The 27,855-nt window shown below is 55.2% G+C and overlaps 3 protein-coding genes across 8 annotated transcripts; all 3 read right to left on the reverse strand.

Moving 5' to 3' along the window:
* Positions 1-1,994: 1,994 nt before the first annotated feature.
* Positions 1,995-3,642, reverse strand: LOC146428439 (chymotrypsin-C-like). Its single transcript, XM_085079923.1, has 8 exons — positions 3,559-3,642; positions 3,351-3,442; positions 3,176-3,273; positions 2,966-3,091; positions 2,705-2,841; positions 2,477-2,622; positions 2,164-2,316; positions 1,995-2,066 (listed from the first exon to the last, which is right to left on the reverse strand). The coding sequence occupies exons 1-8, from the start codon at positions 3,596-3,598 to the stop codon at positions 2,049-2,051; spliced, it is 810 nt and encodes a 269-aa protein (XP_084936049.1). The 5' UTR covers positions 3,599-3,642; the 3' UTR covers positions 1,995-2,048.
* Positions 3,643-4,288: 646 nt separating this feature from the next.
* Positions 4,289-9,106, reverse strand: EFHD2 (EF-hand domain family member D2). 2 transcript variants are annotated; one of them, XM_085079878.1, is made up of 5 exons: positions 8,895-9,106; positions 8,026-8,067; positions 5,695-5,842; positions 5,422-5,556; positions 4,289-5,269 (listed from the first exon to the last, which is right to left on the reverse strand). In XM_085079878.1, exons 1-5 carry the CDS (start codon positions 9,089-9,091, stop codon positions 5,135-5,137), a joined length of 657 nt encoding a protein of 218 aa, XP_084936004.1. In that variant the 5' UTR covers positions 9,092-9,106; the 3' UTR covers positions 4,289-5,134. The 2 variants fall into 2 exon arrangements, with proteins under 2 accessions (XP_084936004.1, XP_084936005.1); XM_085079879.1 differs by lacking the exon at positions 8,026-8,067.
* Positions 9,107-10,457: 1,351 nt separating this feature from the next.
* FHAD1 (forkhead associated phosphopeptide binding domain 1) lies at positions 10,458-27,814 on the reverse strand. Of its 5 annotated transcripts, XM_085079881.1 has the most exons (30): positions 27,619-27,814; positions 27,400-27,519; positions 27,076-27,282; positions 25,323-25,593; positions 24,149-24,240; positions 23,647-23,871; positions 23,107-23,230; positions 22,613-22,743; positions 22,147-22,212; positions 21,649-21,741; positions 21,126-21,233; positions 20,648-20,731; positions 20,124-20,276; positions 19,588-19,783; positions 19,193-19,263; positions 18,750-18,887; positions 17,813-17,920; positions 17,528-17,617; positions 17,123-17,348; positions 16,556-16,637; positions 16,048-16,163; positions 15,234-15,393; positions 14,797-14,905; positions 14,447-14,473; positions 13,422-13,557; positions 13,004-13,131; positions 12,528-12,623; positions 11,705-11,925; positions 11,117-11,282; positions 10,458-10,840 (listed from the first exon to the last, which is right to left on the reverse strand). In XM_085079881.1, exons 2-30 carry the CDS (start codon positions 27,493-27,495, stop codon positions 10,757-10,759), a joined length of 3,804 nt encoding a protein of 1,267 aa, XP_084936007.1. In that variant the 5' UTR covers positions 27,496-27,519; positions 27,619-27,814; the 3' UTR covers positions 10,458-10,756. The 5 variants fall into 5 exon arrangements, with proteins under 5 accessions (XP_084936007.1, XP_084936010.1, XP_084936008.1 ...); XM_085079884.1 differs by lacking the exons at positions 21,126-21,233; positions 27,619-27,814 and having other exon boundaries at positions 27,400-27,602; XM_085079882.1 differs by lacking the exons at positions 14,447-14,473; positions 27,619-27,814 and having other exon boundaries at positions 27,400-27,602.
* Positions 27,815-27,855: the final 41 nt, after the last annotated feature.

A 27,855-nucleotide genomic window follows, 5' to 3' on the forward strand; every position in this document is an offset into this window, starting at 1 on the left:
GTATTGTTTTAAACTTCCCCTTATTCTCCCATATTGTTTAATACTTGATAATGGACGCATCCTCTAATGTGTATATAAGGTGTTACACATTTAACAAAAATAAAGCTTACACTTCTTTAGTTTAACTTGTCGATTTAATGTGCCAATTATAAATTGTATGAACAGAATATAACAGTAATTGACAGTTAACATGCAAGTATAAGAAATACTCGTTAAACTCTATCCAGCCTTAGAGATTAAAAATAGTTGAGGCTGAAGTCACTTGGTTTGTTCAGCTGGAGGAGAGTGAGGTCAGACCTCACTGGAGGCTGCAGCTCCTCCTGAGGGGCAGCTCTGATCTCTGCTCTCTGTGACAGGGACAGGACCTGAGGGAACTGCTTGAGCTGTGTCCAAGGAAAGACTGGATGTTAGGAGAAGGTTCTTCACCCAGAGGGAGCACACCTCTACCACCTCCTGGGCAAGGTGACACTGGTTATTGGGGTGACACGCATTGTGGGGGGATGGCAATGGCTGGCTGGGTGGGGCAGGGCTGATGCCCCAGCACAGAGGCTTGTGGCCCCCTGGGGCCTTGCCCAAGGCTCCTGTGCGAGCCAAACGCCCTCTGAGGATGGGACACAATGCACAGGTATGCATACAACTGGCCGTGACACCAAGGTCCTGCACCCCCAGCCCCAACAAATATCCCCATGGCACATGTTGGTACATGCACAGGGGACAGGGGCACCCCACACTGCCCAGCTTCACACAGACAGCCCGGAGCTCTCCATCCAAGACAGCAGATCCTGCTGCCAATCCCATGCCCGTGTCCTGACCACCTGGCCCCATCCTGCTGTATCCACCTCCACACACCATCTGACTGACAGGCCTTTAATTGCCTTCAGGGTGATCCCTCCAGTTCCTTTGCCATAGCGCATTTCCTGTCCATCCAGACCATTTTCCACCCCACACCACTCTTCACCTGCTAAACCTCTGGTCAGGCTGACAAGTGCCAGAGGGTCCCTGGAGAGTCCCCAAGGGGCTCACACAGTGCCAGGGCTTGTGCTGGTGCTCCTGAGCCCTGGTGCAGGTGCCTGTGTTGCTTGCTAGGCTGGTGACAGTGCAGCTCAGCGGTCCAGTGGCACCATGGCTCCTAAAGCAGGCACCATCCATCATGTCCCCCGACGAACTTGAGGTGCTGCCATCCATCCCTGCTCATTCTCCTCTTCCTCACTCTGTGAGGATCCTGGCTGGGGTCCAGCAGCCATGATGGGATGATGTGGATGGATGGCTCTGCTCAGGGCTTGTGGTGCCGCATCCACCCCACCCCCTGGACAGCCCCTTCACACCTGCTCCCACCAACATGCTGCCTTTTTCCTGAAAAATTTCCCTGTCTCCCCCAGGGCAGCACCGCCTCCTCCTGGGAACCCCACAGCCCACCATGTTCCTCTGGCCACCACGGAAGGAGATCCATGGTAAGATGCTCTGCTCCTGGGCCATGTCACAGGTCCTGGAGATGGAGCTGGCAGTGTCATACAGCTCCCAAGAGCTCCATCTCCAACAGAGCTCCTGCAGGCACCCTTGAGCCCTCCCAAACCAGTCAGCCCCCCTCATGCCCCCCAAAGCCAACTCAGTTCTCTCAAGACCCTCACTGAAAGTCACCTACCCTCATCTAGGCAGCGCCAGTGAGGTCCCCTAAAGCATCCTGGGAGCTATCAAGGGTTCTAGATTGTCCCCAGCTGGATTCCCTGGAACTCCCCTGAACCACCTGGACAGACCCCAGCTGCTCTCCCATCAAACTACCCATCAAACCTTGAGCCCCTTGGCTCAGCCATGGCATGAGGACTGGGACCACCTTGCAGGACATGCCTGACAGCCTCTCCAGGGCCCTGCCCAGCCCCACTGCACAACAGGGACACCTTCCCCAGCACACGAGAAGGACCTCAGCATGACCACATCCTGCCCTGGATGTGTCCCCAGTACCACCACATCCGCTCAAAAGAACCAGTGAGACCAGCTCAGCACTTTTGTTTTTATCAAGCTCAACCGCAGTATCTCCACATGCTGCATCCTCAGTTAGCACTCATTTTCTGCCAAAGACAAGACACAGAAGGGGTCATGGTGAGACCCTCAGTGGCGCAAGAACAGGAACAGCCCCTGTGTGGGGGCAGAGGAAGGGACACCCACCTCGTTGATCCAGTCAATGAAGGCAGACACCCGGGTGAAGACTGTTGGCTTCTTGGCCAGGTTGCAGCTCAGGCCGGAGCCGAAGCTGACGATGCCATCAACCTCCCAGATGCCATCGTCGCGCTGGCAGTTCAGGGGGCCGCCGGAATCACCCTGAGTGGAGACACAATCCGTGCCATCAGTCCTGGGCACCCCACCAACACACCTCACACTCCTTCTGGCCATCCACCACCACGATTCCATGCCCTCTCCTCGCAGTGCCCACGGTCCCGCACCACTTGGACAGCCACCATGCCGCAGTGCCAACACTCACATTGCATCCAGAGACAACGCCATCACCGCCGGCACACACCATGGACTCAAGCACATTGCTGCCCCACCAGTCCCTCTTGGAGCAGGTCTCGTAGTCCACCACAGGCAGCAGAGCCTGCTGCAGGATATCAGCCAGGGGCCCGTTGGCTGCAATGCAAGCCAAAGCTTGTACCTCACACCTTGTGCCTGCATCCCCTTCCCAGGGACCCACTGGGGACTCTCTGCTTACTCCTGATGCGTCCCCAGCCAGTGACATAGCAGGGGTAGTCGTTGGGCAGGATTTTGCCAGCGTCTGGCAGGCAGGCAGCACGGATGGTGTCACTCTCCTGCACCTCCTCGGACAGCTTGATCAGGGCAATGTCGTTGCTGCAGGGGGACATGAACCATGAGAGCATGGTCCCTGGCCATCAGAACAGGGTCCCTGGCCATGGGGACAGGGGTCCATGGCCACGCCACCCATGACCCACCCCTGATGCATCCCAACCCCTACATGATGAGGAAGGAGTTCCACTTCTCATGCACGATTGTCTTCTCCACACCCACAGCCACTGAGCCAGGCTCGTCATCCTCCGCCAGGTCCTGCTTGCCCAGCACTACACGGTAGGTCATGGAAGAGCTGCCAGGGAGAGAGAGGGGGTGTCATTCACCACACATATCTCACCCTGCTTATACAGATCCCCTCCAGCACCCTGACACCCACCTGATGCAGTGAGCAGCCGTCAGCACCCACTGGGGGGCAATGAGGGTCCCACCACAAGTGTGGTACCAATTTCCATAGCGGCTGTACTGCAGTGAGATCTGTGAGGGCAGAGGCACAGGGTCAGAGCAGGAATGTTCCCCTACTCACCCCCACACCCGTCCCTGTGCCCCCTTACCTGCCATGGCCAGCTGTGGGCTACAGCATCTTCACCTCCCACCACGCGGGAGTTCAGCTGTGGTGGCACAGCCGGCTGGCCACATCCGTAGGCTGTGGGACACCCAGCCAAGGGACATCAGAGGCTGCCTGTGCCAGTGCCCAGGGCCAGGACAGGCCCCATGGTCCCATGCCCCCTGCCCGGACCCCTCCCCATCCTCTGCACCCACCGTAGCCCAGCAGTATGACGAGACAGACAGCTCCCAGCATGGTTGTGCCGACAAAGGTGCAGCAGTGGGGCTGCTCACCCCTCTTATAGGTTCCACACTGCCAGGGACCTTGGAGTGGCCCTGCCTACCACTGACATGTGGGGACTGTCCCACGCTGGGGGCACAGGGGCTCCTCAGCCCCATCGCCCCATCTTATCGCACTCCCTGTCCTGCCTGGGAACAGCCACATCTGTGTGTGGTGTGCTGGCACCATGCTGGCACATGGCAGGGACACCTGGTCCTGCTCTGGGAATGGGCAAGGTTCCTCCTGGGGCACAGCTGGTGGGCAGCTCCCCACCCACGCCACTGTCTGTGGGGTGCTGGGCAACCCTGCTGCCTCCCAGCCCTGAGCACCGACTGCCCTAGGACACAGCACCCCTCACACCACCTCCCCACAAGCACCAGGTTCCCTTATCTCACTCTTGACATGGTCAAGACCAGCCACACTCAGGTGTCAGCAGCGCTGCTGATGTCCTTCAATAGCCCCACAGCCCCACACCTGGATCAGGCCCCTGCTGCTTCCCTTGCCAGTGTCACCACATGGCCACTGCTAACCCTTGTTCAGTGCCACCATCCACAGTGGCAACCAGGTGCCCACAGTCACACCCCACTCCCCAGATTCCTTCCCCCCTGCCCCCACACCCCCGCCACAGACGCTCCCATCCCACAGCTGTGCCACAGCACTCAGCACTTAAGAAATATAATATTTATTTGGGATTAAATTAAAAAAAACATAACACACCCCCTATACCACCACTTGGGGGATACCGTGGGACATATGTGGGTCTTTACAGCCGCCCACAAACACGAGAGCCTCAATGACCAATGGCAACCACTTGTGGCCACCACGCTCATCCTGCCAGGCTGAATACAACATGACAAAACATAATACAGCCCCATGAGCCAGCAGCTGCTTTTCTGTATGTCTTCAACCAAAATAAAGAGACACAGCTCCTGTGGGGCTCCATGCTAGTGGGGTGGGTACCCACCCCCCAGCACCACACACACACACAAATACAGACCCCCTTTACCAGCACCTCGTTCTTGCCATGGCTTTTGTCACTGGTGTCACACATGGCAATACCAACAGATACCAAGCCATCATGGCCACCACAACACCCACCACAGCCACCTGGGCAAGCCCCCATCCTGCAAACCTCCCAGTGCACTCACAACACACAACAGTCTGGGCAGAAGTGTCCCAGGGACAGGCATTCTGGACATGGCTCCCCTGGGACTCAGCAGCAGCAACCCCTGGTGCAGCTGCAGGCAGGGAACAGGGTGCTGTTCAGGGTGGGGGGCACGCTGGGGAGGTGGGGGGCACGAACAACACCTACAGACACCACAGCAAGAAGGGAGGGAGGAGCCGGGGCCAAATGGGCTCTGCCAGCAAGGTGGGCACTGTGCCGAGCCCATGCCAGGATCCTGCCGGCAGCCCAGGTGGCACATGGCTCGGGCATTGCTCCTGGCGTGGCTGGCACGTGGCACAGGCAGCGCTGCCAGCCTGGGCACCGCTGACCAGTCCTGCCTGGCCCTGTCACTGTGCGAAGGTGGACTGCAGCTCCTTGAAGGCTGCTTTCCTCTGCTTCAGCTCCTCTGCCTGCTTCTTCTTCTCCTCCTGCTCTGCCTTGATCTCCTCCTCGAACTTGCTGGCTTCATTGATGGCTTGTGCCTGCAGATGGCAATGTCCAGCTGTGACTCCTGCCAAGCTCTCCTGCCCACTCCAACATCTCCACCTCCTGCCCAGCCATCACCCAGCACCAAACTGCCCTCATGCATCGCCATCCTGCAGCAGGACCTGCTGTGCCCTGGCACCTGCCTCACCTTGGCCTCAAAGAAGTTCTTGGCACCTTTCACTCCCTCTGTGGAGACATCGATCTCAGAGAGCCGGGCCAGGGCGTGCAGCCCACTGTCCTCCTGCAGCTCACCCGCCGCTGCCTTCCGGAAAATCAGCAGGAACTGCGAGGGAAGACAATAGCATTGGCTCCCTGAAGACCCCAGAGCCACCACAGCCACTGCCCACCTTCTCACCAGCAGGAACAGTGGCTGTGGACACCTCCTTGCCAGTGTGGAGCCTACTAGCCCCTTACCCCTCACCTCTCGAAAGCTGAGCTTGCTGTCCAGGTCTTCATCCACCTCCTTGATCATGTTCTTCAGTCCCAGGTGTGTCTGTGGAGCCCCCAGCTTCTCCATCATCAGCTTGAGCTCCATCAGGTCAATGAAGCCGTCTTTCCCTGCATCATACCTGCATGATAGAGGCATGATCCTGACACATCACCGTGGGGAGCAGAGCCCACACACCCCCCACACTGACCCCCAGCAGCAGACTCCGTGTGCTCTCACACTGGCTGGGAAGCAAAGAGGGATCAGCAAGGACTTGGGCACTGATGATCTCTGGCAGCTTTCCAGACCACAGGGAAGCTACTGCTGAACCGCTAACTACCCCCTGGAGCATTATCCAGGATCATGCCTGTTTCCGTGTGGCACTTGGCAGGAGAACCTGCCAGGATGCTGCCAAACCTGCTGCCAGCTCCCTGTGCCAGGAGCCTGAGCACATGCTCCCCTTGGCTGTGGCACAGGATAACAGGCCATGGGGCTAAGCCCACTGGGCACTGCTCCCCATGTCACCACCTTCTCCTCACTATGACACCTCCAGGTGACCCACCCCACTGTCCAGAGCCTGTGGCATTCATGTTCCACCCCTGGCCAGGTGCCTGGGCTTGGCTGAGAGCCCCGAGCACAGCTCTGCTCACTGATGCTACCTAAGGACCTGCCAGAATGCCCCTCCTCAGACTCCTGCCTGTGGCTGTGCCACAATCCCATACAGCCACCCAGCTGTCTGCTCCCCTGCCCACTGCCTGCGCACCGTGGGCTGTGCTGGCAGCACGCTGGCGTGGCGCAGCAGGATCTCAATGGGGAGCCAGCATGGAGCCACACTTTGTACAGCTCCACATGCTGTAGGTGGGCAGCTACACACTGCATCTGTGGTGACACGGCTTTTTTTTGTGTCTTGTCACTGCAGCAGCCATGTAGAGCCCCAGCTCCCTATGCTGCAGGTCCGTGACTCATCTGTACCTTCTGTGCTGCTGTCTGCTCTGTCCATGTCTCCAGCAGCACCTTTCTGATCTGCCAGGGACCCCAAAATAGGGCTGGTCATGCTCACCCCTGCCTACTGCTGCCATCACCCTCAGAGTACAGCTGTGGGCACAGACCCCACACGATTTTTGCCTCCAATACCCCTCTTGTACATAGGATCATAGAATCATGGAATGGTTTGGATTAGAAGAGACTTTAAAGACCATCTTGTTCCAACCCGTGTCATGGGCAGGGACATCTTCCACTAGACCAGGTTGTTCCAATCCCTATCCAACTTGGCCTTGGACACTTCCAGGGATGGGGCAGTCACAGCTTCTCTGGGCAGTCTGTGCTAGGGCCTCCCCACTCTCATGGGGATACTCTTTGGATACTTCTTCCCAGTGTCCAAACTAACCCTGCCCTCTGTCACTTCCAAGTCTTTCCCCCTTGTCCTGTCACTCCATGCCCTTGTCCAAAGTCCTTCTCCATCCTTCATCCCACAGAGTTTCTCTGCAAGCAGCAAGTTACCCAGTCTGGCTTTGCCACTTCATCCCATGCAAGCCACCTCCCCAGCTGCAGGGCACTTCCTTGTTCTCAATCCCCTCCTCTCTGTTTTTTTGGGAGACCAGCATCCTTCTGTATCGCCCAAAGAGCACCATCTCCCCTGTGGAGAGTAAAACCCCTTCCATGCAGCACTTTACAGCCGGATTGTCACATCCTGAGGGCAGCAGCACCGGCGACAACGGAGTGGCAGGACTCTGCTCCAGAGCATCCTTCCCTTGGGACAACCCCCGGCTCCCAAACCTCCCCAGTGCCTCGCAGGCCCGGCGCTGCTCCTTTCGCTGCAGCGAGACGCCGCAGCTGTCAGAGCAAATCCGTCTGCTCTGCACGCCGCTCCCTCGCCTGCGCGGCGCCGACACCCGCCCCGCCATCTGCGCCCGGGGCACCCGCGGCACGGCCACCCATCGCCTCCGGCCCCGGGAGCTGCCACTGTCCCTCCCCACGGCCCCCGAGCACGGTGCCCCCGCCGCAGGCTCCCTTCTGCTGCAGCGCACGGCTCGCAGCAGCCTGAGCGCCTGGCTCGCTGCCATGTGCTGGCCGTGGGTGACAGTCCCCAGGAAGACACGGGGAACAGGGAGGCTCCCTGCACCGCCAGCGGCGCGGACAGGGTGTGCCTGCACCTTACGCAGCCCCTCAGCCTTGTGTTTCGGCGGTCACTGCCTCCAACCCCCCATTTCCTCCATCCCCCCGTCGTGTCCGAGCGAGACCACCCAGGACGCTGATGCGGATCCTCCCCCGGTGCCAGACGGGATGAGGGTTATTGGCATGTCGCAGCCATGCCTTCGCCAGTACCGCGTCTCCACGCTTCTCGGAGTCCCACCGCCTCCGCGCCTCCTGCACAAAGCACCCAGAGCGTGGCGGGATCCTTAGGGCTACTCCCGCGCATACCAGCGTGACCGCGGTTGGAGTCACCCCGACTTCTGGCTCCCCCTGGAAATTTCCAGGGCAGGAGGCTCGCTGCCAGTTCCCCCCCTTCCCAGGGGCCGGGGGCTGAGCTCGTGCTCCGAGTCACGCTCCGCCACGCGTGGTGGCACGCAGCGCGGGCAGGGATGCTGAGGACACGCCAGCCTGGCCTCTGCGGCCCCGAGGGCTGCAGGGATGTAGGATCCCTCGGTGATGCGGAAGAGGGAATGTGGGGGTCCCCGGTCCCCTCTTTCGGCTCCCTGTTTCTGGCCTCAGCACCAGGGTACTACTTTATGGGGGACAGAGGACTACTTCTCCAAGAATTTAGGGGTTCGCAGGAATGCCTCCTGCAAGCAGCTGGGGAAGGTGTCCCCGGCATCAATTTTATGAGGGTCTTTGAGAGGACAGGGGTGTCCCTGGCATCCCTGAGAGGGGCAGGAGGGGCATCCCTGCTGCAAGGAACTGGAGGTGCCCTGACATCCCAGCTGCACAGAGCTGGGGCTGGGGGGAGCCTCCGACAAGGAGCCGGGGGATCTCTCCCGCAAGAGTCTGGGCATGCATGGGGGTCCCTCTCGCAAAGAATAGGGGAGTCCCGCCCGCAGGCGCGGGGCGGGAGGCGCTGGGGCATCTGTCCTGCCTGAAACCGGGATACCGGGGATGCAGGAAGTGGGATGTCGGGGGTGCGGGATGGCCGGGGTCCCCCGTCCGCCCCGGCGCTGCCACCCGGGGACCCTCCTCTCCCCGTCCCCCACACTCACTGTCGGAAGAGCCGTTCCATGTCGCGGAGCTGCCGCCGGGAGAACTCGCGGAACTCCCCAGCGGGGCTGAAGACGCGGCGGCCACCGCCCCCGGGCGAGCCCTCGCCCACCGCCCGCCCCGCGGGGCTGCCCGGCGCCGGCCCCGGCCGCGGCCCCCGGCCCCGCCGCCCCTCCGGCTCCTCCGCCGCCGCCGCCATGGTGCGGTGCCCGGATGGCCGCGCCGCTCCGCCCCGCTCCGCCCCGGGGCCGGGCTGCGGCCCCCCGGCTCCCGCGCCCGCCCCGGGGGGCTCCGGCTGCCCGCCCCCGTCAGCGCATCGCCGTCCCCTCGGACCGCCCCGCCGGCCCGACTGTGCCACCCGGGCTCCCCCACCGACTCCCACAGCGGGGATCTCCTCCCCGCCGTACTTTATCAGCCCATCACCGTCCCTTCGGACTCCCTCCCTCCCACCGGCAACACCGGCAGGTCTCATCCGTCCCCCTGGATGATCCTTAGGGTCCGCTATCACCAGTGGGTCTCTTGCCCCGGTGGGATTCCCCCGGACCTTTAGGTACCTTTCAGCCCAAATCAACCCATGATTTTATGAATCCATAGGTTCGAAGGAGGGTAAGAGGAGTCTGGTGCACTGACAGCCACCTGTGCTATTGCCATCTCCATCTATTCCTGGCCCAGTGTGCCAAGTGTGGCATGGGCAGGACGCACAGAGTCATGGAGCAGCCCAACACCTCCAGATACACCTGCAGAGGATGCCCACGGCAGCATCTTTAACCAACACAGGCATACAAGGCCATGCCTTGCCCCAGTGTAAGCCCAGGCATTCAGAAAGGGAAGGATCCAGCTTCTCCCAGCACAGGAAAACCAGGCCACACCAATTACCAGAGCCCCACTGCACTGCCATTGCCGTTAGGGATTGGCCACTGTGTGCATGTGAGTGCTTTGTGTGCCCAGAGATGATGCAGCCCTGCATCAGCCTGCTGCAGCCCTCTGTGCTGCTTCTAGACCTTTTTTATCCTATTAAAAAACAAAGACAAAAAAACTCCAGTGGGGCTTTGCTCACATCCAAATTATCCTTGGCTGAAGAGGTCTGCAGAGGACTCAGAACACAGACTGCTCCGAGCGATGCTGAGACAGAGCGGCTGCAGATGATGTGCTGGAGCTGCCTGTTGCCTGCAGGGACCCCCTACCCAAAACACTGCTGCTCCCCAAAATCCAGGGTCTGCTCTCACCCTTGCTAATGACAAGAAACAGTAAGTGAGCCTGTGCCATCACCCCATCCCAACCCACCAGTGCACTGCTCTCATCTCCCCAGCTCGTCCTCATGCTGCTGCTGTATTGGTGTGGCTGACATAGGTCCTCTTCTTTCCCCTTCCCATGTGGCAGGTCCAGCATTCCTGGGGTGTTCCAGGAATTCCAGAATTCCATACCATATCGTGCCTTATGTTCCAGTTCCCCCATGACACAATGGGCACCAAAAGATATGGGAGTTGCGAGGGCTATTTCAAGCCGTGTTGGCTTCATGTGCTTGAGGCCACTTCAGCAAGGACAGGACATCCCCAACAACTGACTTCACACATTGCTGGGCTGTATTCACACACACAAATATACACACATGGGTACACTGGACTATATCCTCACCACCTGCTCCACTGCCATAAATCCCACCATGCTCTATGGGACATGGACTATGGGAAAATAAGGTCCTACATTGTGTAGTTGTACCAGTGTGCCCAGGAGCTACAGGATGCAAACAGGAGCTCCTCAAAACGCAACCAACCTCATGCCACCTCCACCTTCACAGAGTCCACAGTGATGACGTGTTCCTACTGCATACCAGCACCTAGTGAAGGTCCCTGTGGTGCCTCTCCTATGAGCTTCCCGATTTGACAGCACCTGCCATGCGCTCCTTGGCCTTTGGCTTGCCCGAGCAGAGAGGCTCCATGGCTCCAGGCTGCAGAACAGAGACAGCAGACACAGTGTTGACCACGAGAGCTTGGCATGGTCTGCTCTTCTCCCTTGCCCTCATCCATGGCACAAACCCATTGCTACAGGTGCCTGCACCACCTCCAACTTCATCAAGGGATACTGCCACGATGCTGTGGCTGAGCGTTGAGGGCCTGGAACGTCCAGCCTTTCGGGATGGTCCGACTGCCCACTCCGTGGATGGTTCCCAACAGATAGAGCTGGCTGTTGTACAAAGCTCAGGAGCTGAGTATTGCCTTCTCACCTTGTGCTGTCTGGCCGCTCGCCGCAGCCTCTTCTCCTGGTCCAGCTGGAGCTGCATCCTCTCCAGGGCCTCTCGCAGAAGAGCCTTCTCTTCTGCCTCCCTGTGGGCTTCATCTTCCAGGCTGGACATCTCCTCCTGGCACCTTCGCAGGGACACTTGGTTCTGCCTGTGCAAACAGGAGGCAGGGATTCTGTGGGTCTTTTGCCATTATTTTGCCCTGACCCTCAGCTGGGCTGTCCCATGTTTGCCTTGGTCCTGCCAATACTGTCCCTCTGCCCCAGAAGATGCCAGTGCTGTCCCAGGCTGTGGTCACACTGGACAAGGGAACCTGACTTTCCTGAACAAGGAACCTGAACAAGGCTTTCCTGACTCTGACACTGCTCAACCATGTGAGGCTGCACAAGGTACCACTGAAGAAAACTGAGAGGATCTTTCCCCACTCCTCCTGACATCTGATTTTTGTGCTGTGGCCACACTATGACTGGTCCCAGACAGACACAGGACCCATCACTCCTTCCCCTGAGGTCCCCATCACTTGGCTTCCAAGGACAAGGTCTTGCTCAGAACTGTGACCTTGTCTTTTCATACCTGAGCTGCTCCACACTTCCCTCATAATCTTTCAGCATTTTTTCTTTCCTTTCCAGGCGAAGCTGGAGGTTCCTGATCTTGTTGTACAACAACTCCAAGGCCTTCTGTCTCTGCACTCCCACTTCTCCCCTCTTCTCCTGAGGCAGGTGCTGCAGAGGCTGCATTCCTGACAGCTCCTTCATCTCCATCAGGCTTCCCAGAGCACCAATTACATCAAGGTACTGTGGGAAGAAGAGGGAATGCATTATTTACTAGGTCTGCTGCACTCCATCATGCTGCTCAGCCATCTGCTTTCTGTCTGCTTTCCTGAGGAGATGACAGTGTCCCAAGAAAAGTAGGTCTGCTTTCCATTCCCAGTGGCACAGCTTACTGCGATTGGATTGCTTCCTTTTCTAAGATGACTGTTTTCCCTGCTGGGTGTTTCCCTGCTCTTTCTGGAGGGAAGAGACCCCCTTGCCCAACCCACCAGCTGTGCTAGCTGTGGACCTCTCCCCTGGCAGCTCCCTACATTGCTCCCCAGCCTCTGATGCACCAGGGCATGTTTTGAGGTCCAGGATGTTCTGGCAGACACATAATGTGCCCTGAGCCATAGAACCATAGAATGGTTTAGGTTGGAAAGGAAATTTAAAGGTCATCTAATGCAACCCCCCTGCCATTGGACAGGGATGTCTTCAACTGGATCACAGAGCAGTTAATCCTCAACATTCCTGCAGCGTCCTCATGCTACCTACGACTGAAATGTGTTCAAAAAACATCTAAACTCTACCCACACTGGGCATGTACACACACTGTATGCGATTTACTACATCTATCCCTGACATACCATCTTCTCACCGAAGTCTGTCACCTCAGCCATCTCCAAGCTTGCAGTGCTGTTGCCGATCCTGAACAAGCTCCCGTTAGGAACATGGCCAGGAACCTGCACAGACAGGGAAAGACCCATGGAGCCTCCTTTGGGCCTGGCTTTTGGTCAAGTGGCCTTGAGCCTCCCTTCTACCTCATGGGAAAACCTCCCCAGTATTGCTGTGGTGCCAAGCCTCCCACCCCGCTCAGCCCATGGCACCCCTGGGCGATGCTATTCCAGTGGCACCAGGCAATGTGCTGGTCCTGAAGGAGCTGCCATCCTCTGCAGGAGCACTGCCATCCACTAAACTGCATCTCACACCCTGCCAGGCTTTGCATCTCCCCCTCTCCACACTGACTTCTCATGCAGTATCTCTTAAAACCTATTTCTCCCTATTCCAGGGAATACTTTTAAGCAAAGCCACAGGAATTACAAACCACACATTGCCTCCCTACCATGCCAGCCTTCAGTTTTTCTCCCAACACAGGTGCAGGTTCCATCTCAAGACCTCTTTGCTGGACTATTTTCTCTGCTAAGTCTTTCATCCACACCACCAGTGGCTCTGAACTCTTCTTCGCAGCACCTGGAGGCAAACAAGCAGCTGCCAAATTGTTCCACTCACCACACAACTTTGAGGCTGGCCAGCTTTTCCCAGCCTCCCTGTGAGAATGGTGAGGCCCTCACTCAGGGTGCCCAGAGAAGCTGTGGCTGCTCCTGGATCCCTGGCAGTGTCCAAGGCCAGGCTGGACAGGGCTTGGAGCACCCTGGGATAGTGGAAGGCGTCCCTGCCCATGGCAGGGGGTGGAAGAAGATGGTCTTTAATGTCCCTTCCAACCCAAACCATTCCATGATTGTAAGAGAGGCAGTGCTCACCTGAGCACTGCCTCTTCTCCAGCATCTTTACTCTCTCCCGGAGCTCAGCCAAACCTTCTTTTTGGCGCTGGATCGTTTCCTCATGCCTGAGGCCTTGGCATTTAGCACCAAGCTCAGCCAAGTCTGGTGGAGGCTCCTGGAAGAAGCAACCCAGCTGTGCTCAGTCTGCATCTGGCTCAGCACAAGCTCAGCTTAAACACAGCCTCACTGCCAGACACTGGGCACTCGGCACACGCCAAGAACAAGACCTGGGGAGCATCCCCATGGATTTCAGAGGGTATAAGAGACTTGTGAGAGACCTCTTTCCTGCTCTGCTGTGCCATAGTGAGGATATGAACCCTGCAAATGCTCTGGAGAGCTGGGAGAGGGATGGTGCTGCTCTGAACAGCCATGTTGGCATTTCCCCCTTGCCCTTTGCACTCCCACAGAGCATTTACCATCTACACACAAACACCGATGCACTTTGTAGACTGCATCCTACAAGAACTTGGACAGTATTCTCTATGTGTGCACTGCCCTCTCCCAGCCCCACCCAGATCCCTGAATTATGACAAACATTCAAAAATCATTCATGAGGCTAAGGCCCATCATTATGCCCTGTGCACAGCTAACGATGGCTGCAGACCCCCAGCTCCAGTCTGGCTGCTGTCACCCCACGGCTCTGCCCATTCCGCTCCCGAATGGCACCTCCAGCACTCGGATGTTCCCTTCCCCATCACAATCTGAGGAACAGGACGGGCAATACCTCCCGCCCGCTCATCAGCTGGCTGTGAGTCACAGCCCGGCCCCCGCAGCCAGCCGGCCTCGCTGGCACGCTGCTGGCTGCTACCGTCGCTGTACAGAATGTACAATTCCTACAGTCCCTCCATCTGCTTCTGCCGCCACCTGCGAGTTCTTCCCTTTTCCAGCCTCGGGGAAATCAAATAGGAATTTGGCGCAGGAGAATGAGGAGCATTTCTTCCTGTCCTGTGCAACAAGCTGCCCCTACTCCTGCACATCCAACCCTAGAACTGGTTCTGCATTACCTGCACAGCCTGCATCCACTTGGCAAGCTGGAAAAAGGAGGGAAAGCTTTCATGTTGCTATTCTCTCTAATTGGCAATTAACGCACCGTTAGCACACACAACACTTCTCGTTCCAAAGTGCTGTGCAAACAGCAGCTCATTAACCAGCAGCAGTCTGGAGGGGGCTGGGAGTGCCCCGGATCGCAGGTTGCACAGGCAGCCCTCGGCTCGGGAAAGGGTGCCTGGCTCTCCTGCCCTCAGGCCAGTGTGGAGCAGCTCCAGGCTTGGCTCTCACCGTGATGCCGAGAAACACCGTGTGCCATCCATGCTCCTGGCAAACCCATACCTCGGTACCCTCCATGAGGACTCACCCTCTGGGAGGCTTCACCCGCCTGCACTGGTGTCCTGGGACCATCCTCTGGGCTCTCCACTGTTTGTTGGGAGGCATCCCTCAGCACCTGGCAGCGGGTTTGGGCTTGGCTGTGTGGAGAGACAAGGTGTTGTGGGACCCCGTTACGGATGAAGGTGACCCAAACAGCTTGTGAAGAGCAGCAGCCTGGGCACCCACCAGTGACTACCATGGTGTGGGTGGGAACACTCACTTAGTTACAAGTGCCTGAGTTACCCATCCACTGGCATGAGCACCACTAAATCCCCATTTCGGTTCCTGTGTCATGGATTCAGAGCTGAGCTCCATCCTGATACTCTCACATGGGCCTTCTGCTCCAGGAAGAACCCTAAACACCATCAGCTGCTGGGGACACACACGGTGGCATCTTGTGAAGCCTCGCATCATATCAGTGTGTACCTTAACTCTTCAGCTGCTTCTTTCAGGGTTCGATTCTTCTGCTCCACAAGGTTGGACATCTCAGATAGCTTCTCCCTGAGCTGATTCACTTCCCATTCCTGTTGTTTCAGCTGCCTCTGGCAGTGCTCCAGCTCCACCTTCTGCTCTTCACTCAGCTCCCCTAAGCGTGGAACAGCCTCGTGGGATGCCGGCTGACTCATCCCCCAGTCCTGGGGGATCTGCAGCTGGTGCACCCTCATGAAAGCTGGCAGCAATGACGGGGCTCATCCCTGCCCTGCCCTCTCCTGCCGTTGACAGCTGCCTTTAGATCTAGGCCATGCCAACCTGTTTACTAAATCCCAGTTTTTTGCGTGGGCATAAGCCAGGGCAATTCCTTGCCGTGAAAATTTTCCTTCAGATTGAAAGAGGACACCAGCATTTTCTGACTTGCATCCTTTGACTCCACGTATTCCTCATTGGCTCTGTCCCCATGTTCACAGCCCTGCCCATGGAGGAATCCCGGGCAAGGCTCTCCCAGTACACTGGCTTGGAACACCTTCAGGTCCAAGAAGTTCACCAGTGTGACTTTGAGCTCAGTTTTGTCTACCTCCTCTCCCCCTGATTACTCTGCTCTCTCATTGTCGCTGCTATTACTTAGCCAAGGATGGGGAGAAATTCACCTTCCCAAAAGGAACGACCTGTCTGCTTTGCCCCCAGCAGGACAAAGCATTGCCTGAGGATGGTGACATTTCCCTTGGTCTGTGTGTGCCCACTACACTGTTACTGCCTGGAGGAGGACTGGGGCTATGGCAGCCACACAGTGCACCTCACCCACCTCTCATGTCTGACATCCTGGCTCTGTTTTCTGACAGCTCCCTGCTGAGCCTGCCGATGACTGCCTGCTTTTCCAGGAGCATGGACTGCGCCACTGCCAACTCCTCCTGAAGGTTCCTGGGAAAGATCAGTGCAAATCTTACAGCCACTGGGAACCTAATTTCAGGGTGCCCATGCACACCTTCCTGTACTGCATCTCCTGATTAACAGTCACACATTCCTTTTTTACCTGTCTTTTTGTCTCCTGGGGTCACCCTCTGGTGTGGGATTGGCCATGCCACTTGCTCTTACCTGGAGCCATCTGGATGGGATGGCAGATCCTCACGTGCTGTTTGGCATCACTTTGATACTCCATGCCCTTAGGATCACCTCAGCCTAGCAAAGGGCCTCGAGTCCCATCCCAGAATAAAAAGACCTTGTGACCAGTTGTGCTGGACTTTCTTAGGCTTTCTCAGTGGTCTCTACCCTTCTCCAAGCCTCTCTGATCACCATCAGCAAGCACTGCTTACCTCAGACAAACGTGTGTCTCCATGGCAGGACAAATCTCCAGCCAAGCTCCTGATGCTGACCTGTGGGCATCACACTGAAGTCCTACAGAACACAAGAAAAGAAGACCGATTACTTCTTTGCAACACTTACAAGTTTGTTGCTTCTGCTGCACAAATAGTTTCCTTCATGGCAGCTCTGAGGGGTGAGGATGTCTCTTTGGGAACCCCATGTCTCTTGCAGCCCAGTTCCAAGGCCAACTGGACAATTCCTTACAGCCAGCCTTGCTTGGGATTGCTTCTGTCTAGGAGCAGCCCAAAGCACCCCAGTCTTGTCATTTTAGAAGGCAAAGAGCCCTTCTCCAGTGGCAAAGCCCTGTCTATTGACAGTCTCCAATGAATGACAGTCTCCAAACAATGAAATGGCTCCTGCAGGGGCTCTTAGAGGTTGTCCTGCAGGTGCAATAACCTCCATTCAAAATCTTCACAATGTTTCCTATAGCAGCAAGTTCGCCATTCCATCTCCACACACATTTCCCGTTAACCCAGCAGGTTCCTGGTACAGGTGCATCCCATACAACCCTTACCTACCTTCCAGTTTTCCCACAAGTGCTGCCTTTTCCTCCTCCAACATCTTCTGCTGCTGAGTGGCCTCTAGCAGCCTGTCTTCTAAAGCCAAGATGGTCAGGGAATGCTGCTTGCTTTGCTCCCTGTATCCTGCTACCTCCTCTTGCAGTTTCTGCCTCTGCAACTCATGTTCCTCCTGGACAGCCCTGAGCTGTTTGTCCTGCTCAAGCAGCTGCTTCTGTAACACCACCTGGGGAACAAGACGTGGGAGTTTGGTTGGACGTGCTGGGGATTTCTTTTGGGATCACCATCGGCATCATCTCTCCTGGATGGCAGCTGGGAGAATGGAGGGAAGGATTTCAAGGATGGGGGAAGCCTTCTTCTCTGGTATTGCACCCTCCACCTGCACACACAGGTCAGTGGAAGTACCTCTTGTGCAGTGATTTGCTTCAGCTCGTGCAAAGCTTCTCTCAGTTTTCCCTCTGTCAGCTCCTGCTCCTCTGCCTTCTTTGCTGTTGCCTACAGGGAGAAATTAGCAATAATTAAGTTAGCCAGGAATCCACCTTGCTTTCTGCAGATCTGTATCTCTGTGTATTTGGTGGGAGAAAACCCCCTTCCTCCACTGATTTGAGGCTCTGGAGCACCACACTGCAGCACATTATCCCATTTCTTCACTCCAAGAGTGAGCCGTTCTACTTCAGCTCCTGTGCTCACCTCAGCCATGCTTCTCAGGTGGCTTTCCAGCTCTTGGATCTTCTTCTGCTCTTCCTCCACAGATTTCTTGCACTTGTCCTTCTCCTCAGTGACAACACTTTCCAGAATCTGTGAATCAATAGCCCACAGATTCCCATCAGGAAAAAGCGACCTCAGCTCCAAGGAGGAAAGCCCAGGGAGGGTCATTGCTCTGGAGCAGGGGCGGGTGATGGGAGAAAAACTTGGCAGGACATGAGGTGACTCAGTGAAGGATGGGATGGGAGCATCTGGGGTGAAGCCCAGCTGAGAGACTGAGAAGGAGGTGCTTGGCTGCTCTTTGCCTGGATCCTTAGAACACTGAACACCAGAAAACCACCATTCCCAAGGTGCCAGACACAGAAGCAGGGTCCTGTCAGACAGAAACTGTCCTAAAAGGCCACCACAATCACAACACACCCGTTCACATCCTGACCAACACTGCATCCCACAGCAGAGCCATTGTTGCGATGGGCTGGGCTTCCCTGGGGCTGAGGGGGGCTGCTGCCGCCCTGCTCCACAGGGATATCATTTTCCAGGAAAAAAGGAGCCAACAGGAGCTCAGCAGGGGGAGGTAGGGAGAAAAGGCTTGAGACAAAGCAATGCAATGCTTTCCCTAAGCACATGGATCATGATGCTCCTTGCCTTCCCCTTTCTCCCAGTGACTGACTGGCAGCTGTGCATCCTGATGTCACCTGCAGGCACTTCCCAGTTCCACTATGGATGCTTTTGGGAGTTTACATCACCTGGATCCATATCCATATCAGAGGATATCCGATATCCTCTTGGGATCCCATCAGGCTCTTGGGACTGCACTCAGGCAGTTTGGAGCTAGAGGCTCCTCCTCTCACCAACACTCTTACAGACACCCATTTTTCCTGAATAACATTCCTTTTCTGAACCACCAGCCATATCACTGTACCACTTTGTTCTCCTTGTCCTTTTCCAGGATAATTTGCTGGATTTTCATCTGTAAGTCTTGCTTGTGTTTCGCTTCCAGCTCTTTTGTGTGTTCCTGCAGCCGCTCTGCCTGCAGCTCCTGGAGCTTCTCTAATTGCTCCTGCAGGGAGACACCAAGGTATTAAAGGAAGTGTGTCAGCAGCAGGGCAAGAAACAAACCTGTGTACATTCACTCACAAAAAAATCACAAAAGAGAGCTCCTCTCCATCCTTGCTGCATTAGGAATATGGACACACTGACAGTGGGCTCTGTCTCTTTCTCCTTGCATTTCCTGTAGACTCAGGGATCTCAGCTACTGCACATCCCCAGTCCAGATGCTCCACTGGCTTTCTTGGGACTGCCATCATATTTACCCAGAGAAAGATTCCAAATCCTCGTGGTTTATGTGCATAAATATTACTGTACCTGCAACATCTGATTCCTCTGTGCCATTTCCTGACTCTTTTCCGACAAGCCCTCAAGAGCAGCTAACAGCCCTGCAAAAGTCAACATAGTCTCGCTGTATAGGGAGCTCACACACCAAATTATGGCCATCAGCAAAAATTTCTCATTAAAAGGATGGTCAGGCATTGGAACAGGCCAGCATCACTGGAAGCGTTCAAAAAGTGTGAGGCTGTGGCACTTGGGGACAGTGCTGGCTTAATCGTTGGACCCAGTGACCTTGGAGGATTTTTCCAGCCTTAAAATTTCCATGATTCTGTGATTTTCTCCCCAAGGAGCAGCTCGTGCTGGACTTTCTCCTCTACATCTGGCTTGCTGGGACATTCCACGTTCCCAGGGACGTCCAGAAGGACACAGACCTTTGTTGGAGGTTCCCAGGTCCATCCCTGCACTGTCCAGGAGCTGCTCTGCACTCTCCAGCCAGGATAGGGGACCACGTGCCATGTCCACCACTGCTGTCCTGATGGCTGAGACAGAGGGATCCAGGCACAACACCTCCAGCTGCCCCAGCTCCCCTCGCAAGCTGGCACTGCTGCAGGGGCTCCTCAGGCAAGCCTGGAATAAAAGGAACCAGTGGGGAACAAGCCAGTCCCACTGTCAGTGGCCTTCAGGGACTGGCAAATGACACAACATTTCTGAACGTCTCAGGCCAGGTTGGATGGGACTTGGAGCAACCCGGGATAGTGGAAGGTGTCCCTGCCCATGGCAGAGGGTGGAATAGGATGGGCTTTGTGGAGAATCTATGACAAACTCCTGGGAACAACCACATGAACACTTTGGGGCAACACTTTGTTTCAGGGTTGTATCTTTATTCTGACCTATCCTCAGGCCAACAAAGTGCCCTGTGCCACTAACTCCCAGCTGCCACTTGGTCCTCAGTATTTAAAGGGCTGACCTGGAGCTTCTGCAGGGAGTTCTTGAACACCTCAATGTTTGCAGACACCTCCGTCTCCTTTGCGAGCCTGGAGCTTAATTCCTTTTGCAGACTCTTCTCTCTCTCGTGACTTTGTTGGTTCTCATCAGAGATCTGCCTGACTTTCTCTATCACCTGGCAAAAGTGGGGGAAGAAAGAGGAGGATAAAGCTCGTTTTTCAGCTGAAGGACCAGGATGGTCTCAGAGAGCAACGACTGAGACTTGCTGTAAACTGGCAGTCACATCAGACTCCTGGGCTTGTCCCTGTTGCAGACTGCAAGACTTCCTCCAAGCTTTGGGAGACAAAAAGGACTGTGTCCACTTTGTGTCATGGAGCAGTGCCATTAACCTGGGGCAGCCACAGCACACCTCCTCATCTGGAGAAGCCTGGATGCTCCAGCCCCACTGCACATGGAGCAGGCACCATGGCTGTTCCACAGCAGTTGCCTTGAGCCGCTCAGGTTGTTGGAGGCACGGAAAATCTCTGAACTGGTGTCCAAACTCACCTGCTGCTCTGTTAAAGACAGAGCTGTGCTGCCTGCTGCTGATGGAGAACAGACTTGCATCACTTGGGTCTTGAAGGATTCCAGCTGCAGCAGGGATCCACACATGGAAACAAACATCACCAATAATCAACAGTCGCTCTGCTGATCATTGATGATCGATCTCTAGCATGATGTTATCTGCAAAGGGCTGTCCCTGACCAGAGCAGCATTACCAAGGTACTGAGAAGGGTTTGTGTGGCTCCCAGGCAGAATAACTAGGATTATAGAATCCTTTTCTACATCCTATTAAACTGCTCCACACAAATCCTGTGGATAAGCCTTTTACACTTCACCCAGTGACAAGTTAAGTCCCATGCCAGGGTTTGGTGCTTAGGATTCTGGGTTTCTGTTTCTACAACACATCCTTCCCCATGGGAAGCCACATCCCTGTGCTGCCCATGGCCCCAGCGGTGATGTTCCCATCCCTGCCATTCCCTACCTGCTCCCTGGCTTGCTGCACATCAGATCGCAGCAGGCACTCCCTGTGCCCCATCTCCCGCAGCTGCTCTGCCTGCTGGGACCAGGCTGTCTTCAGCTCCTCCTCTGCCTGCAATGAGAGCTTTGGCATCTCAGAGTGAGATCTAGAACCACACCATGGGCATTTTGATCCCAACTGTCCACTATTCCCATCAGACAACTCCAAATGTAGCTTTGGAATACCAGGAGACAGGCAGCAATCCTGATGCAGGGAGTGAGGTTGCAGCATTGACCCTTCATGACACTTTTTGCCTGGGTTTGGTCCCTGGGATATTGTCCATCCTTGACTTCCTCACCCAACACCCAGACAGGGCACTCTGCTATCTGAGTTATTTTGCTTCTTCCCTCGGGGTCCATGGCAGACCTCAGGACAGCTGGACACCCTGCCTGTCCAGCCCATGTTCCCAGGTATTGCTGGTCCTTGTCCCACCCCTCTGGGATGGTGGCACCTGCCCTCTGTGTGTCCTCTGCAGCCAACTGCTTACCTTGGCTTTCTCAGCCAGCTGCTTTTGGACACTCTGATGCTTCTGGATCTCCCCCTGCAGCTCCCCCAGGTCCCGCTCCAGCTCCCTAATGCGCTGTAAGAGGCCAGGGAGGGCAGGGGTCTCACCAGAGCAGCATTGCCCCTCTGGATGCCCTCCACCCATAAGCAAGATTTTCTCCCTAATTCACTTCGTTTACCCTGGAATTCTCTTCTAACCTGTATTTACTGTGGTTGTATTGGCTTAGGAGTGGAATTCCAGTCTGATTTCTGATCACATCCCACTCACTCCACCCTCTCCTCCATCCTCCCCTTCACATTGTAACCCAGCCTTACAAATCCAACAGAGTTTACACTTCCCCAGGTCATTATGCCCATTATATGCCTTTTGGGACAGGCACTGAATTCCAAACAACTTCCTTACAATGTCCAGTTAATTAATTATTCCCTCGCCAATGCATTCCTGCAGCCACTGCTTACCCTAAATGACTTTTTGACTCACATTTCTGTAGGAGATTAGTTCTCGCTCTCCAAGTTCACACTTTGTTTCTTCTTTAATTCTTGAGCACTAGAAGGAATGGCAACCAAGGAAAATAACCATCAGGGCAGTGATACCATTGCTCCTGCTGTGAATGGGACACTGGCACAGGCTGCCTAGGGCAGTGGTGGTCACCCTCACTGTAGGGATCTAAAAGACATGTGGGGACATGGTTTAGTGGTGGCCTTGGGAGTGCTGGGTCAATGATTGGACTCAGTGATCTTACAGATCATTTTCACCTCAGTAGTTTTGGGATTCCCAGTCAATCCCTGTGATGTCCTGGCACATTGCAGCCAGCACAGCCTCTGCCCTTATCATGCTGCCAGTGTAGCTCTGCACCAGAGAGAAGCAAAACCCCTCTCACCTGCTTTCCCACCTTAACTCCCATGTCAGATCATAAATTACTGAACCCCTCGTTGGTGCTGCCAACCTTGGCTGAGACAACGGCCAGCTGTTTGTCCTTCTCTTGGGTCTTCTTCTTCAGTTTTTCAATCTCGTGCTGGAGTTGCTGGATTTTCTGCTCCTTTTGCAGGGATTCCATTTTCATGTTGCTCAGCAGACCTGAAGAAAACAACTCTGGTCAGAGGTCACCCAGGTCTGACATTTAGATGGGATATTGGAAAGAAATTCTTCCCTGTGAGGGTGGAGAGGCCCTGGCACTGGTTGCCCAGGGGAGCTGTGGCTGCCCTTGGATCCCTGGAAGTGTCCAAGACCAGGCTGGACAGGGCTTGGAGCAACCTGGGATAGTGGAAGGTGTCCCTGCCCATGGTAGGGTGTGGAATGAGGTGGTTTTTAGGGTTCCTTCCTACACCATTCTGGGATTTGATGATTTCTGCGAGCCACTAGGAATAACTCATAGCCTGTACAGTTTGGCCAGTCCTAAACTGCTTCATGCTCTGACCCAGAGCTCCAGGCCCACAATACCTGCAGTCAAAGCCTGGTCCCTCTTCAACTTCTCGCTTTCTCTGTGCAGCCTCCTGATCTCCAGGTCTCTTTCATGGAGGGAATGGCTGAAAATCTGGCTCGAGCCTTTCTGCAGGTCATTGATCTGCAAAACAGATTCACCCATGTTCCTCACCAGATCATTCACTGACTCTGCTGCAGCCCCTTCAGAGAGGACATCTGGCACTTCTGTTTTGGTGGGATTGCTCTTTAGCATCTTCAACTAACTCTCAGCAGTCACTTCTTCAAATACCACCTTAAATGTGCTCTGGCTGTTCCTGCTGAAATCCTAATGCCAGAGGCATTAGAGAAGGAAGGAGGAAAAAAAGGAGGGATGGAATAAAAGAAAGGAAGGAGGGAGGGAGGGAGGGAGGGAGGGAGGGCGGGAAGGAAAACCCCTCCCTCATTGTTCTTGATTTCAGACACACAAATCACTCCTGCCCAACCCTGGGTGTTACGCCACAAACACACCTGTATCAGAGAGGTGTTTTCCCTGCTTGGTGCTATGAAAGCATCCAGTACCTGTTCCCTCAGGGCTTTGATCTCCTCTGTTTGGGCTCCCAGCTCTCGGCTGAAGGTGAGCAGCTCCTGGGTCAGCTCAACCTCTTTCCTCACTGCCACCTGGGCCAGTTTCTTTGCCATGGCTGCAATCTCCTCCTGCAGATCTCTGATCACCACATCTTTCCCCTTTGACTCTGTTTCCAAACCAGAGAGGTGACCTATTTCCTTCTCCAGTAGCTTCTCACCCTGCAGGCAAATTCAGGTGCCATTGGCCAGTCAGCAGCCACAGAGACTACAGACCACCTGCCCAGGGCTACTGATCCATGGCCATCAGCAAGGGACCTGCTGTCTCTGGCTTCCCACATCCTCCAGTCACCCACTATCTCCATCCACCTGCTTTGGTGGCAGATCCCACACCCTGCTGGGACTCCTGGTGGCACACAGCCATTTGGCAGGATTCACCTGCTCTGCCAAGGACCAGGACAGGGATGGCATTCTTCACTCCCTCCCTCCCCAGCATTACCTTCTTCTGCAGGAGGATATCCACCTTGTGAGTCCCCAGGAAAGAGGCTCCCCCCACACCACTTGCACCATCACCCAAGGAGTTCGCTGAGACTGGAAGAAAGCAAATTATCAGTATGAGAGGTGGCTGCAGGCAGCAGAAATGCTCCCTGCAGCATCCCATTCCCTTGTCCCAAAACTACTCCGAGGCAGAGGCCATTATTCAGAGTAAAAGTCTGGTTCACAACCAGCAGAGAAACCAACTATTTGGCATGGAAAAGACACTTACAGTACAAACAGTCTACACCAACAGAAGAGAGAGTTAATTCACCTCTGGGAACCAAAACAGCCTCAAAGCAGCAGAGACACAGCACAGAAAGGCTGGCCTTATTTTTCAGCACTGCCCAGTCCCTCAGAAAGCTGTGCTTTTTTGTCTTCCCACAGGGGAACAGCTCTGCTTGCTGCCATTAGGGAGTGGGGAATCCTTTGGGCTCTGCTCTCCAAAAGAGGAGTATGTGCTACCTGGCAGTGCATGTCACTCACTTTGTCCTTGCTGCAGGTTTCCAGTTCAGCACTGGGACTGCAAGGTTCTGCCTCCACTCTGCACTCTGGCACCTCACTGTTAACTTTGTGTTGCTTATGACTGTTCAAAAAACTCAGCCCCATGGCAGGAAAACCACAGCATCATGCAGCAGGCCGCAGCATTCATGGCAAATGTCCTGTTCTCCAGGTGTTTGGGCTAACTTGCCCAAACTCTCACCTCTGCTCTGCTCTATCACATATTTTATTTCCAGAGGTGTGTTAGGTATGGATCCAGTTTCAAGTGCTTTCACTCGAGGCAGGCACTTCAAAGGAGGAGAAAACACCACTTCAATTAGGAGTCAGGAATAGGCCCAGGAGTCAATGGTGCAGATAAAGTCAATTATGGCCCTTCTGGATCACACACCAGGAAAAAGGAAGAAGAAATGCCCCTCTGCAAGGGCAACAGCATTCCCCTGGGATGTGATCACTCATTTGTTCCCCAACACAAATGCCATCCAGGACCACACCCAGTTTTTGATCAGCTCCACTGGACAAAGACTCGTGCCCAGTTGCTCAACACTCATCACTTTTCTCTTCCAATCAATCCACTCAACACCAGGTTGCTCTGTGAGGACAGCAGGACACAAATGGCTGGGTTTGGCATCATGCAGTACCTGGCCTCACTGCAGATGTCCTGCTGAAGGTGTCCAGAGAGGTGGCACTGGTCATGCTCCTGTCCCGGGCACTCCCAGGTGGTCTTGGAAGCACCAGATGGGGTACATGGCCTGGGGCTTTGGGAGCCCCACTGCCCAGGAAGCTGGGGAGAAGCTGCCACTGCAGCGAGGGCAGGCGTGGAGGAGATACAGGAGCTGAGGATTTGGGCTCTGCGACCACCTGGAGCTGCCTGGTCCACCCTGTGTGGCATTTCAAGCGGGGACAGGACATCTACGGTGGGAAAACACCATGTTATCTGCAAGATTTTAGGAAATATTTTAGCCCTGGATTCACATGCACCATGTCATGCAAAACCCAGGCACAGATCTCAATGGAAGCACAATTTTAGTTCTTTCCCATTTCCTTTGCTCAAGGAACAGATTTTAATGAGGGCACTCAGACTCTTTGCTGAAACAAAAAGAAATTATTTGGGTTTGCTGCTTTTTAAACTTTTCGCTGTCCATCTGACTGCCCTAATTCTGCACATCATCTGCATGATCCAGCAGCGCTCCTTTCACAGCTCTCCTGGCACACACAAGGTCTCACCCCATCATTTTTCTGATCCACCCCAAGGAACCAAAGCCTCTCATTGTGCTCCTGCCTTCCCATTCAGACTGTGAATTAGGATGCTGCCTGCTGGTCTTCTGATGAGCAGAGCTTTCCAGTGGGGAAAAGCCACCACCAAGGTCTCAATTACAAGCGCTGCATTAAACATCTGCCAGTGCCAGGTTGGACCTGTGTGTGGATCCTTCAACACCCACTGTTAATGGAGCCCCAGACCCCAGCACAGGCTCCCTGCTAGTCCAGCACCTTCCCCTCTCCAGGGCACATCCCAGCCCTGCTGCTTTTGCTCATGCTGCTATCCACAGTGCTGGCTCAAAGTGGGATTCCAGAAAAACCTTACTCTGTCCCTGTCTGGGCATGGCAGAATGTGATTCCCAGCTGGGTGCTACTCCTCTGTACAACACGTTCCTCTAAGACTGGAGAGGAGCAATCCCTCCCCTTGTGAGACACTTCACAGCTGAGGTGGTTCCCTCCCTGCAGGTAGCAGGGTCAAGCTTCAAAGCTACTCCTCCAAAAGAGGATCATAGAGCAAGGAAAAGGCACCCCTTGGACAGGCTCTGCATTGCTGTGCAAACTGGATTCTGTGTGCATCCTGCCTTTGGGGATTCAACTGATCGCTGCTCCAGCAGGATCTAACTTTACCTAGGCAGCATCTTGGATTCTTCAGGAGTCAAAATAATAAAAATGTTGCTGGGACTTATCAATTGCTCTAGTTTTGATCTGGAACCCGCCTCTCTCTAATTAAGTGTCTAATTAAGTGGAGGAGACATAAAATGCAAATAAGAGGAAAAGGTAATTTTCCAGATCTACTTTTGCTAATGTGACTCTGTCCTGTGCTTTTCTTTTTGCCTACCAAACTGCCTGAGTTTCTTCAGCAGAGGGAGCTCCAGCTTTTCATTTCCTTCCCTCCCCACCTTTGGCACCTTTCCTCAGTATCTCCCAGACGAGCTGGGAGTGAGCTCCTGATTCTGAAGCCTTCCCTGGGCAGCAGCACCTACCCATCCACCTTTCCTGGGCACCTTTCCCTGGAAATCCCCATCCACCCTTCCCCGGGCATTCTTCCGTGGGCAATAACATCCATCATTTCCTGGGCAGCAGAACCCACCCACCCTACCCTGGGCACCCTTCCCTGGGCAGCCCCATCCCTACCTGGGCAGTCCCATCCACCAGCAGCTCGAAGGATGCTCCTGCGGTGCCGAAGCTCAGGATATCCCCCGGCCTCACCTTGACGGCTGCATTTTGGATCTGGCAGCTGTTGACAAAGGTGCCGTGCGGGGAGTTGAAGTCCCGAAGGATGAAGCTGTTGTCTGAGGTGGAAAATTCCAGGGCTGCATGACGATCTGCTACACCTGTGGACTGGGAGCAGGCAAGGGACAGACAGGGGGTGCTGCTGGAGGTGACTCCAGGTTTGTCCCTGCCTTGCCAAGCCCAAACCACCGCCTGTTTTAGGATCCTCAGCTGCCTCGGCCCTACCTGCAGGACGATGTCTGCCCCTCTGTGGCTCCCGATGGTCGTGGTGTAGGATTTCAGCTGGAAACACCCCTCTGAGCCCTTTAGAAAAGCTCGCATTGCCCAAGCCCTTCACCTGCAAGGCTTTGCACCAAACAAATAAGTCCTCAGTCAGCAACTTCCCCCCCAACACCCAACCTGAGCCACGAGTGGCTCAACCAGCTCAAACACAAAAAATTGTACAAAATGACCCCAAAAGCGGCTCTGTCCCAGCTGGCAGTGTGGCTGCAGTAGCCTTGGAAACCTCGGCCACGCTGGAGCCTGCTGCTGCCTGCCTGGGTGAGTTTTTCCTCTTTGATTTGTTTAGTTTTTTTCCTTCTCCTTTTTCCAAGCAACTGGCCCGGCAACACAACACAGCTCCGTGCTGGCTTGGCCGCAGTGATCCTGTGCTGGCTGGGGACACACGTGGGAAGGTGTGTC

Source organism: Lichenostomus cassidix, chromosome 21 (genome assembly GCF_008360975.1).
Source record: "Lichenostomus cassidix isolate B80296 chromosome 21, HeHo_3.0, whole genome shotgun sequence".
NCBI lineage: Eukaryota > Metazoa > Chordata > Aves > Passeriformes > Meliphagidae > Lichenostomus > Lichenostomus cassidix.

Excerpts from the sequence above, each read along its gene's own strand:
- LOC146428439 (XM_085079923.1), bottom strand. The coding sequence starts at position 3,598 with ATGCTGGGAGCTGTCTGTCTCGTCATACTGCTGGGCTACG. Across the intron at positions 2,842-2,965 it reads TGGAACTCCTTCCTCATCAT|CAACGACATTGCCCTGATCA; the intron begins GTAGGGGTTGGG and ends GTCCCCCTGCAG. Across the intron at positions 2,623-2,704 it reads TGGCTGGGGACGCATCAGGA|CCAACGGGCCCCTGGCTGAT; the intron begins GTAAGCAGAGAG and ends CTTGCATTGCAG.
- FHAD1 (XM_085079881.1), bottom strand. The coding sequence starts at position 27,495 with ATGCGAGCTTTTCTAAAGGGCTCAGAGGGGTGTTTCCAGCTGAAATCC. Across the intron at positions 21,234-21,648 it reads AGCTGGCTGAGAAAGCCAAG|GCAGAGGAGGAGCTGAAGAC; the intron begins GTAAGCAGTTGG and ends CTCTCATTGCAG. Across the intron at positions 19,784-20,123 it reads ACTCCCTGCAGAAGCTCCAG|GCTTGCCTGAGGAGCCCCTG; the intron begins GTCAGCCCTTTA and ends CTTTTATTCCAG.
- EFHD2 (XM_085079878.1), bottom strand. The coding sequence starts at position 9,091 with ATGGCGGCGGCGGCGGAGGAGCCGGAGGGGCGGCGGGGCCGGGGGCCG. Across the intron at positions 8,068-8,894 it reads ATGGAACGGCTCTTCCGACA|GAGGCGCGGAGGCGGTGGGA; the intron begins GTGAGTGTGGGG and ends TGCTTTGTGCAG. Across the intron at positions 5,557-5,694 it reads GCAAGCTCAGCTTTCGAGAG|TTCCTGCTGATTTTCCGGAA; the intron begins GTGAGGGGTAAG and ends CTTCCCTCGCAG.